Below are 12,157 nucleotides of genomic sequence, written 5' to 3' on the forward strand. Positions count from 1 at the left end.
ATGAAACATGGTTTTCTCTGCTACATGCTCAGTAGATTGGTTTCATAGTAGGCAATAAGTCATGTGTCCATGTCCCATGGGATAGCTGAGGACTTGTGATGGCACTAAAGAACACAGAAGTACTGGAGGATTGCACAGGCTAGAGGGATCCAAAGCAAATTCAGCTTTGTTATCTGCCTCTGGGGAGATGCCCCTGACATGTGCTACCACCCAGCCATGCCTAGGCATCGCCCGAGAGACATCAAGGTGGCATGTGCTGAAACCATGTCAAGGATTATACTCGGAAAAGAAGTCTCTAGATGGTCATAGGTCTGCACCCAAGCCTGTGCTTTGCCCTGACTTTATTTACTAGAACAGGCTCCCTGTACATATCTCACACAAAGCTCCATTCTCTGATATTTGCTTGGGCTTCTTGCCATATGCTGTACCATCCCTGACCTGGGGGTGTCAGTTGTGGTAGAAAGCAGGCAAAAGTAAGGATAAGGCTTTGTACTTCATTAGTAAAATCACTTCTGTCTGCTTTCAGGTCTCGATCCGGCTGGATGGAGAGAACAAAGCTTTAGAGTACAACGCTGTTGGGCTCACCAAGGACGCTGTGAGAGTGGTCTTCCGCAATGAACGAGTCAGTGATCTGTTTGACCGCAGCTGGCACAAAATTGCCCTCAGCATTCAGTCAAAGGCTGTCTCACTCTACATAGACTGCAGACTGGTGCAGGTGTTGCCTATTGAAGACAGGGAAAACATCGACATTCAAGGAAAGACTGTGATTGGCAAACGCTTGTATGATAGTGTCCCCATTGATGTAAGTACTGAGTGTGCTGATTAGAGCTGCAGTAACAATCAGCATTGGGTTTGCAGTACATGAATGGGTGTTTAGGGGTTATACCCTTTTCCTGAAGCAGCGTCACTGAAATATTACCTGTGTTACATGGCTAAGACAGATTGGTGTTGAATCATCTACAGCACTTGTTGTCTTTTTATGTGAGACTGTCTGTATCTCTGTAATGGAGATTAAAAATGAGGAATACATTTCATCTTTCTGTCTAGTCCCAGAATATGAAATATTGAAAATCAGAAATACGGAGAAAATTATCCACAAATACCATCAAACTGCATACTGAACTACACATGTAAAGGTCTTCTGCTGTCTGACCATGGCATTATGAATGTTTCCATCTGTGATAGGAAGATCTGGGGAGAAAAAAGAAAGGTTGTTAACTCAGGAAGATCATGGCATGTTTTCAGTTCCCCACAAAAGATACCTGATATTAAATGACTCGATCCAGTTGAACCAAAGTTTAGGCCTGTAGGTTGGACCTGATTATTCAGAAGCAGGATTAAACTGATATAATTTATGTGTGATTGTTTGGTGTTTTGAGACTTCTGTAATCTTTCTTAGCTGTGCAAAATAGATGGAATGTGCATATTAAACATGCTAATAGCATTTCTCATGCAGGGTAGAATTTCAGAAGATGCAAGGCACAACAGGGGAAAACTAAACTTCATGTCTAGATGAAATTCTAGGATGGATGGAGGTGGTCAGAATAAGTCTTCTCAGACAGAAATTTGGACAGGACTTGCCTCCTTATGTGCATGAAAACCTGCACCAGAATTTTAATAGGCATATTTAAGGTCTCATTAGCTCAGTACTCTTGGATCATGCTGAGATATTGGTCTATTATTGATAGAAAGAGATGGATACTGTCTACAGGATCCATAGAATCACTAGGAAGTTAGCCCCCTCTGTTTTTTATTTGTATTCATCTGCTCTGCTTGTTTCCAAGCAAAAGGACATGCAGTCTTTAATAATTCACTGTCTCTGAGATATTGCCTCACTTTGTCTTCTAGTTTGATCTTCAACGGATGGTTATTTACTGTGATTCTCGGCATGCTGAGCTGGAGACCTGCTGTGACATTCCCTCTGGACCAGTAAGATTCTTTTTGTCACTTATTCATTTTCACATGAACACTCTTCCTTGAAGTCTATTACGTAAATCAGGGAATATATGGCAGTGTGGGATTATAATTTGTTTAATGATGGTGAATGAAACCTAACTATATAATGGGTAACACAGCAGTGCCAGAAGAGGACCACCGCAGAGGGATGAGTATAAGGAATTTGGGGTTTGACGTTTCCAAGTTGATCTTTCTTTGTCAAACTGTGAGGGGAAACAAAACCCTGAAGTGATGATGGAACAACAGAATTGTAGCCTGAAATATTCAACATGTTTCCCACTGGTTTTATTTGGGAAGAGCTTAAACAGTTGCTACCCAGTTTCCTGTGCCCAGCTGTCATTATGAACTTCCACCTTCCTTGCATTCTTCTCCCCTCAATCTTGGTTAAAGAGATTCATGGTTCATTTTGCCATGTTTTTCCCTGCTGCTTGAATGAATGGCTTTTGTGGGATTGCGTTCCTCACTAGGACTCATTTAGCTGTGTGTTATCCAGTAATGCCTACGCAGTTTCTCTAAAGTGGGTAGAAGTGGAAGTTTTCTAGCATTGAAGGCTTTATCATGACCTTGGGTGTTTGGGTGTAGTGCCAGGTCACGGTCCTGACTGAAGCACCTCCAGCGGAAGTAAGGCCCACTGTTGGTAGCGAGCAAGTTGGCCACCTCAAGACATTCAACTGCTCCTGCCCTGCTGGACAAAAGGTGAGTGTTGGGATGAGTGTGTTTCGTTTGAAGCATGCTGGATAGGTCTGGAAATAGGGGTATGGCACCATGCAAGTGGGTATTTGTGAAGCACTTGAAGACCTAGAGCTGGAAAACACTTTGTAGAAAGAGACAGCCAAGTGTATGTCATAGGTGGAATGTTAATAGAGGTAATGGCCATCTTCCCACATGTTTTCTTTTTACCTAATCTAGTGATTTTGATCATGCTGATAGTCCTGGTAAAAACCTTGGAAACAAAGGGCTTATTCTTACCCAGCCCAGTTATATTCATCCTTCTTCAAGTAAAACAGAAGATATTCTGGAGGTAAATATAGCTACATTGAAAAAACTTCATAGCTTTTAAAAGAAGTGCGCTTGCCTACATTTACTGTGACTAGGACATCTGAGAAACCAGATTCATTGTCATTGCTCATGAGGGCACGTCAGGTTTAGTCTGTTCCCCCCTAAAACCTGAAAACATTTTGGTTGTTCCCAGTTGTTGTAGGGCTTTGTTTTGCAATAGAATGATAACATCAGTGTGATTAATCTCTTTTTATTTGTCTTAGGGGGAGAGAGGTCCAATTGGCCCTGCAGGTCCTAAAGGTCAAAAGGTCAGTAACATGTGCTACTTCCTTTGCTTCATAAAAACAATAAAATGCTTTCAAAGCAAGTCAAGGAGTTAAGATTTTGAGAAATTAAAGTCAGTTTGGCATCTGACTGAGTTCAGATAGTTTTGAATGAGGTGGGGACTGCAAGAGACTCTGTCCATCTTGCATCTTTGCTCTAGGCTTGCATTTGAACTTCTCTGTTGTTGCTTTATGTCATTCTTGAGAGTGTGCTCCAAATCTTTTCCTGTAGCTTCTAAACTGGCATATTTGTAAGTTAATGTTATTCATTAGGTCATGCACAGCTTTTATGAGAAGTTACTTGGAAACCCATGTGCTGCTTCTGTACCGTGCCTTGCTCAGCAGTAATAGGTATCTATTGGTTAGTTAGCAGGCTCCTAGTCATGCTGTTAGAGCATTTCCTGAGACTAGGATAAAGGATTAGCCACAACCTGGTATCTTTAGCAAGACTGTCTGAGTCATGATGTTAAATACAGGCCACTTTCCTCAGTAGTTTTCTTCCTAGATAACAGGGTAGGAGAGTGGTCCTGATGTCTGCTTCCAGTTTTACAGTGCGGACTCTATATTATCCTGCATATCCTGCAAGCTTCTTTGATATGTGCTTGGTCACACATTTTCCTTCTGTGCTTGGTCACAAATAGACCTGTGGGACAACTGGCTTAAAGGGAGCACTTGTACAGGAAGAAAAGGAAGACTCAATATTGCCGAAGAGGTGGAAGTCGGTGGTGTTGGTTCCAAATTTCACCATCTGTGTGCTTAAAAAGATGTTTGGCAATAATTTGTATTCAAACCTATTTACATCTGAATAAATTCTGCAAATTCAGCTGCTGAATTTATACCTGTTTGCTGAATAAGCAAGTTGCACCTCACCAAAAGTTACTCAATTGTTACGGAAAGCTGTGGGAAGGGAAAGGAGAAACCTCTGGATCTTGGGAGGTCAGACATCCTCAGAAATGTGGTGTGGGGGTTTTGGGGAGGCTTCATCTGCTGTCTGCAGGGAGAAGTTTTGGCTGATGAGATGTGTTTTGGAGTATGCTTTCTGCTGGTGTGAAGGAACATGGACACATTACTGCTCAGATGTGCCTGACTGATACTGCGGAAAATATTTCCTTATGCTTCCATGAGTGTATAAATAACAACTTTCTATTTTAACCTGTGACAGCTTAAATAATGATGGGCTCTTTGAAGAATGGCAGAGCCATGACTGTTGTTGGGAGGTTGCAGAAGGACAATGATGATAATAATAAAAGAGCCCGACAGCAAGACATCCCATTGTCTTTCACTGCTTTGACAAGGTCTATGTGCTGGTGAGGGTGTCTGTCTGTGTACCATGGCACACTGCTGGGGTGCAGGAAGTACTACTTGAATACAAAATAGTTTCTATATACGCACAGCATCAGCAGGTTTTCTGTATCAGATCCCAAAATGTTCATCTCACTCTTGCAGGTGGGTTGCTGAGGAGCAATGCAGATGCGTGTGACTATTCCCTGTCTGTTGTGGTCTGAGACTTGCATTCAGCTGAGGCAGGACTGTGTTGCATTCTCAGGAAGCTGGGGATTTAAATCTAGGCTGTGACAACAATTTGGTACAGATGTGCTGATTTGAGACAAAAGACTTAGCTTCTCCATCTGCTAAATAAGGCAAGGAATAGACTTTGCTCCTGACATGCAAAGATGTTGTGATTAAATAATGTATATCACCCTCAGCAGCAGCTACTACGTCGCTATTGCCAAGGACCGGCTTGTGACAGTCCTTGTTGTATATGCGTGAGCTAATAGTACTCTCCACTCCTCTCTCTGCAACATTACTGAGCTACCCAGGCTAAAATGCTGGCCATGGGACAGAAAATCAATGCTATTTGCAATTCCCCAGTGTTACCACCTGATACTTTATTAAGGAAAGACTAAGACCCCATGGGGGCCCACACTAAAAATAATCATAAGATCTCTCCTATACTCTTAGGTTTGATTAAAACAGGCTAGCAAGCAGGTACAGCATAAGAAAAGACCAAACATTGATTGACTAAACAGAGAGGAAGGAGTGAACAAATGAATAAGGAAAGAAATTATCAGGAAAAGATGGAAACATAGACATAGAATGGTTTAGGTTGAAGGGACCTTAAAGATCATCGAGTTCCAACTCCTTGCTATGAGCAGGGACAGCAGGACTCTGAGTCAAAATTAAACATTTTCTATATAGACACCATCACTATTGAGTATCCCTTATTTGGGATGAGTTGCAAAGCTGAATTCTACCTCTAAATGACTGGGGCCCAAGAGAGATTTTACAGTCTGATAACCGATAATGAGAAGTGCATTGTGAGAGACTATATGGTCATCTAGGAACCCACAAAGCAGCTGGTTCAGCTGTATTAGGAAACCAGCACACAGGTGGTAGGATTCACCTGAGAAACAAGCCCCACCAGGGGATATAAACAGGGAGAGAGGTCAGAGATACACCCCTCTGCCCCTTTGGCATTTGGGAGCTTTGTCTCACAGGACAGGGAACTTTGGGGAGGTTGGCAAATGCTGAAAGACTGTGAAGCTCCTTCTCCAAGCTAAGGCAGCACTTGGGTTTGCTTCACTTTCCTCAGACTGATGTCTTTTTCATCCTTTATCCAAAGAAGGAATAATATGATTCTTTCTGTTTTCCTTTCTTAAAAAAGCCAGTTTGAGGGTCTGTTAAGTGAATGTGGCTGTTATATAAGTTGAAAATGGAAGGACTGGTGTTTAGGCTCTGCTCTCCTGATCTCCCATAACATATTCCTTCTTTTTGGAGGTTTGGACAGGCTTTTCTTTTGGTACCATCTGATCAGTGAAAATATTTGACTTGTATAATAAGTGTGGGAAGACAATGAGTTTCTGTTCCTCTATAATTTAAGCCTCCAAAGGCAGGGAGATACAGGAGTACTTGCAGTTTATAGAGGAAAACATTCCTCAGCAATGAGAACCTCTGCCTGAGTTACCCATGCTTCCAAACTGAGGATAATGCATGCAAACAGAATATGCATGTTTTGGAAGGAGATACAATAAAGGATGGTATTGGGAAAGAGTGAGGCAGGGAATAGCTTTAGAAAAATTGACTGACATGCCTGAAGCAGGATCTTATTGCTAAATTCTAGATGCTAATGATAGCTCAGGCTAATTTACTTTCCTTCCATACCTACCTTGCATGTTGTGTTGTTTGCAGGCTGGCTGGTTGGGGCACTGGGCTGTTAGTCAGTAGGCTTCTGCTTTCTTCCAGAACTGCTGTTGATCTGAGTTTAGAGAGAGTCACTCTTCTGCGAGATGTAGTTTTGTCTACATCATAAAACCAACATTGCTTACCTGCCTTTGGGAAGTCTGTGAAGTCCAGTGTATCAGACATGCTGTAGCGGGATTTGTTTTTTCCCCCCCCCATTAAAAGGAGATTCGGTATAGCTGAAGTGACTTAAAAGAGGTGGCTGCATAAGAAAACTTTTAAGAGCTTTGCCACAGCCTATTTGAATTGACTGTGACTGTGGTTTTGCCTATATGCAGCTTGTTCTGTGAGGTTTCTTTCTTTTGGCAAAAAAAAAAAAAGAGATAAAAGTTAAAGAAAGAAAGAAACTTTCATATTTCCTGTGCTTTCAGAAGCCTGTCCTCACCTGGGGAAAGAAAGCATGATCCTGAGAAATGTTTCAGCTTCTGGTTTCGGCTAAACACATTGGGGGGGGGGGCGGGGGGCATAGATCAGGATAAATCAAATAGAGCCACAAATTAAATACTCCTGTGAGATCTGGGGAGCACAGGGGTCATTGAGCCTCTTGCTGCTGTAGCACTGGAGGGTGCTGCTTCAGGTTGGAGACATTTTCAGCTTGATGCCAGTCTATACTGAAGTGTCTGAACTCCCTACAAGCAGAAGACAGTGGGAGACACAAATAGGTGAGGATGTATTTGTCAGTGATGGATGGGGAGCTCAGCACAGTGTACTGCAGGTATATACCTTTTGGGTGAGAATCAGGCAGGAACTAGGTAGTGGTGTGAGGGCAGAGCCCTCTGCTCTCCAGCAGCTCCCAGTGCTAGTGCAATTGAAGGAGCTGGTGTCAACTCTACACATTGACTTAAACTCATTTTAGCAATGGGTCTATGCTCAGCTGGTCCTTCTTCCAGCTTTGTGACTGCAGAGAAGTATGTGAAAATGATTTGCAGGTATTTTTGTTTGCTGTTTTTGACATCACTTTTAGCTCTGTACCTGATGAATATTTATGTAACTATGCATCAGCTTGGAGGGGTTTTTATCCCTTTCATCCCTGTCCTTTTTAGGAGGCACATGAAGAAAAGGTTTTAGTGGGGTTTTGATTAACCATTTTCTCCTTTCCTCCCTATGTATTTACTTCTCCAGTTTTCATTCATTTACCCATCATAATCTGTATGTTTTCAGCTGTCTTTTCACCTGTGTTCCCTTCCCTCTCTTTCATTGGAGCCAGCAAGGAAAGTAACAGTGTGTGTGCTGCACACTCCTGCATCAGAAGGCAGGATTTAGCTGATTATGAAGTCTACCATGAATGAAAACAAGAGGGTTTGATATTTTTAATAGCTCTAAAAATCTTGACATATTTGCTGGCTTATTTTCCCCATATTTTAGGTGTGTACCCTTTAGGTCTTATGCAAACCAACTTTCCAAGTTCTTCCTGGCTTAATAGAAAGTAAGACCTAGTGAAGTACCTCCCAAGAGAAAGCTCTCTGCCTTACCAATATACTCTGAAGTCTTCTAGCAGTATTTTTATTTGAAACATAGGTTATAAAATCAATTTGAGAACTTGGACATTCAATTCAGCATAAATGCAATGAGGAACACCAAACCTCATGGCAGGAGCTGAAATCTTGGCTGTAGAGTGGTGGGATAAGAAGCTTCTGCAATCTCAGTCAAACTCTTGTTGCATTGCTTCCCAAAACAATGCAAAGCTGGCCACAAAATACAAACACTACAAGTCCAAAAGGAAGTTGTAAGAGGAAATCTCACTTGTTATTTCTATGCTTGTCAAGAAAGGAATGAATTAAACCAAATCTGTGGTATTAACATTCTTTCTTTTTCAAGGGAGAAAGTGGCACCCAAGGGCTTCCTGGGCTCAGAGGAGAAAAAGGAGAGTCAGTAAGTAAGAAATACAGAATGATTTTACATAACGAGATGGAAATGCAAGTAGTTTTTTCTCCTTTATGGTGAGAACTTGCTCACCATGTCAATGTGCTCTGTGGAATATGTTCCCTCTGCTGGGCCTTAATCCCAGGGGGAAGCTAATCTTTCTGCCACCCGCTGTAATTTCTTGGAGCAGGATGGAATAAACGGGTTCATCCCTGAATAAAGCTGGTAACTGACTTAGTGTTGGCCTTCTAATTAAAATATGTTACTTGGGTGTACTTGATTATAACACACCTGTGCATCTAATGGGGACAGTGTGAGGCAACTGAACATAACGAAGATGCAAATCTCTCAACTGTTTTACATTCATATGACCAAGGTAGAGCTTTCCTCAGCTGCAATTAATGCAAATGTCAGGCTGAGGTTTTAGGTGAGAAAATCTTTAACCCTATGTAAAATTTATTCTCATGAGTATTGTTGGCATCTTTGATTTTGGAACTGTAATGTCAGACTCTGCCCTGAATAAAAAATAAGATGTGTTTCTGACTGCAGCAGGAGAAGTGAGGATAGGTTCACTATTTTAATTTGTCACTGAATTATTACTAAGGAATTATGCCCAAATAAAATTGCTTTCCCTGTAGCAGCTGTCCTGTGACTTGTATGTATGTACAGATAGATAGATATAGAGAAAGATGTGATATATATGGAGAGATAGATGTATTTCAGATATATAACAAGGAAAAGGTGAAATACATATTTACAATGTCCTTTGATATGCCTTTTTCCTTCTTTCATTTCTAGGGTAGAATCTATGGCAGAGGAGAAAAAGGAGAGAAGGTAAGATCTAATCCTTCATTGGACTAATTAAATTAGAGTTGCTTGCTGTTGGTTTCCATAGCTCACAGGTTGCTTTTGGAGTGCACAGGATGCAAGCGAAGTGATACAGTTGGATCTCTGTGGGGAACTTTTTGATTGTGTTATGTTCCTCCTGCAGATAAGATTCTGAGTGTCCATTGCTTGTCCCCTTTGTGTTCTTTGAGTTTCCTTTGTGCATTGGCTATTTAAAATGCTATCAAGTGGAAATCATAATTGTTGCTTTGTGTAAGCAGCAGTGAGTATGTGGAGGATAATGCAGTAAAGCAGCTGGCTAGAAGGTTGGAAAACAAAGGGAAAGTATAATGTTGAGTTTATTGAATTTTCAACAGGATTAAATCTGGGTCATGAGGAGACTGTCACACTGTTTCTTTTGATTGGATATTTTCATTAGTGACCTGAAGGACAAATGCCAGAATATCTTACTGCAAACACTAGGCAGGAAGTAACAAGACTTGGAGGTTAAAACTGAGGATACAGACTAACCATTGAAAATTGCTAGATTATCTGTCTTGGAAAACCTTTTCAATGATGTTTGTCAATAATGTAAAACAAGTACCATAAGTAGATTAATTTGCATTAAAAAAGATTGGTTTCCAGGCAATTCTGGCTGCAAACTTCCCATTCCCCACAACAAAATGAGTCTGAAGACCTAGAATGCAGAGGAGAAGGAGCTCTTCTTCTCTGTAGCTCCGTATCACACCTGGTTGTGGATGTTTTCCTTATCAAAATGAATTTTCAATTTGTGGGAAATGATGGATAAAGATTGACATGAAGGTCTGGGAGATAGATGGATGTATTGAGGAGGAAGTCATGGTTCATGCTGAAAATGGGATTCAGCATCTGTAGAGCTGTTTTCCAGGGTCTGTGGCTACCCATTTGCTCAGGGAATTTAAAATTATATTGGACTGTGGTCTGGTAGGAAGAGTGCTGCGCTAGCAAGAATATGGCACTTATCGCCACTGCATCTTCTCATTTGTTCTTTCTATGATCATGATATATTGATTGTACATAGTGATAATGTATGTGAAGTTACAACCTAAATGAGGGTTGCTCATGGCAGGAACTACTATTGAGCCAGACTAGAGACATGGGGGCTATAAAGTGCACACTTCTGCATCCATCTTCCTGCAGACCTCTTGCTGACAGCCACTCTTTAGCCTTTGAGACTCAGGATTCAGCCTTTGGAAACCAGCTCGTGTTTAGCAGGTGGTGAGAGTCAGTCTGATGGAAAGCACAGTGTTTACAGTATGAGTTGTGCTGCAGTTGAAGCAAGTTCTTGTTTTCTTATGTTTTGATTTCTGCAGAAAAGTGTTGGAAAACATCATCTGTATTTTTGTCATGCCTAGAAAAATACATCTGCAAGTCTTGACTGGAGGGGGAAATATAAAAGGACCCCACAGTATGTGTAGAACTTCTTTGACTGAGATAGCCAAACAACATGTACTGCCCCAAATGAATGTGTAGGCATGGAGATCCTTGAGTTTATGGCCAGCTTGTGTAGTTTATTTGGTAATTCTGCCAGCCAAGGCAACATCTGTGTATTTGAAACCCAGTGTGTTTGTGCCCTGCGGTACACTCTGCCCAGTGGCTGAGTGGCTGCTAAAGAGAAAGGATATATCAGGTGTACTTTGCTGGCTTGGTTAAAAAGGTTCCCTGGAGATATAGAATCATAGAATGTCTCAAGTTGGAAGGGATCCATAAGGATCATTGAGTCCCACTCCCTGCTTCTTGCAGGACTGCCTAAAACTAAACCATACGACTAAGAGCATCGTCCAGATGCTCCTTGAACTCTGACAGGCTTCGTGCATGACCACTTCCCTGGGGAGCCTGTTCCAGTGCCTGACCACCCTCGCAGGGGAGAACCTTTTCCTAACGTCTAATCTGGACTTCATTCAGAAGCTTCATTCCACTTCCTCATGTCCTGTCACTGGTCACCAGAGGGAGGAGATCATCACCTCTCTCCACTGCCTCTCTTGAAGAAGATGTAGACTGTGATGGGGTCACTCCTCAGTCTTCTCATCTGCAAGCTGAACAAACAAGTGACTTCAGCTGATCCTCCTAAGTCTTGTCCTTAAGGGCTTTCACCATTTTGGGCACCCTCCTCTGGACACAGTCTATTAGTTTGGTGTTCTTATACTGAGGTGCCCAAAACTGCTCTCCTTGGTGACGTGCCTGTGTGTATAATTTTCCCCCAAACACAAAAGATCATCTTCAGGGTCAGCCTTCAGGTGCAAAGGTGAGCCTTCAGCAGCAGAAAGGGGTAGGACTGTAACCAGGGGAGATCAGCCATGGAGGTGGTACGCATATGATGGATCACTATTGCATAAAGGGGCAGAATTCCATGTTGATGTCTTGGCATCAGAAGTGCCTGTGAGGAGGAAGTAGCCAGAGCCATGGGGATGCAAGTGCTTGCAATGCTAATTGCCATCTATACTCCTGAAAAAGAGAGGAAAGACTGTGGAATGAAACCCTTCCTAGACAGAACACCTGAAAGAAAGGATTCACATGGTCCGTTTGTTTGCCTGCTGTGCTACAATGGCTGCATGAGCATAAATTCTTATTTTCCACTCTAACTGTCACAGTTTTATGTCCCCTTCATTTTTATGGGTATGGGCCAGTGCTAGGCAACTGGATCAGAGATAGTGGATGTCAAACAACTGCAGCCTGTGCAATTGTTGCTGTGCATGTGCTGTGGACTGCTCTCTATCCTAAGGCTCACATCTGAAGTGTTGATAGAATGAAGTTACCTCACCTTTGAAATGACTGAGATGACAAGATTAAAATCATCCCTTTATTATATCACTGCTTTCCAGCTATACTAGCGCCTAACACCTGCAGGATCATGCTGTTGCCAAGTTGTGTGTAGGGCAGTAATGTCAGGTCTGAGGCATTTGTTAGAGGGC

General features: G+C 42.0%; 1 protein-coding gene across 6 annotated transcripts in view; it reads left to right on the top strand.

Moving 5' to 3' along the window:
- The window catches only part of COL22A1 (collagen type XXII alpha 1 chain), a 222,257-nt gene that overhangs the window by 89,285 nt on the left and 120,815 nt on the right, over positions 1-12,157 (top strand). For all 6 annotated transcript variants that reach the window (XR_009742416.1, XM_061447681.1, XM_061447685.1 and 3 more), the window contains 6 exons: positions 527-802; positions 1,849-1,929; positions 2,539-2,652; positions 3,219-3,263; positions 8,337-8,390; positions 9,180-9,215. Coding sequence is in view for 5 of the 6 variants with exons in the window: in XM_061447681.1 (XP_061303665.1) it covers positions 527-802; positions 1,849-1,929; positions 2,539-2,652; positions 3,219-3,263; positions 8,337-8,390; positions 9,180-9,215 (606 nt within the window). In the remaining variant the exon portion in view is untranslated. The remainder of the gene's footprint in view (positions 1-526; positions 803-1,848; positions 1,930-2,538; positions 2,653-3,218; positions 3,264-8,336; positions 8,391-9,179; positions 9,216-12,157) is intronic.

This window comes from Pezoporus flaviventris, unplaced genomic scaffold (assembly GCF_033815535.1).
Source record: "Pezoporus flaviventris isolate CSIRO_AGI_PZ_B2104156 unplaced genomic scaffold, CSIRO_AGI_Pfla_v1 ptg000007l, whole genome shotgun sequence".
Lineage (NCBI taxonomy): Eukaryota > Metazoa > Chordata > Aves > Psittaciformes > Psittacidae > Pezoporus > Pezoporus flaviventris.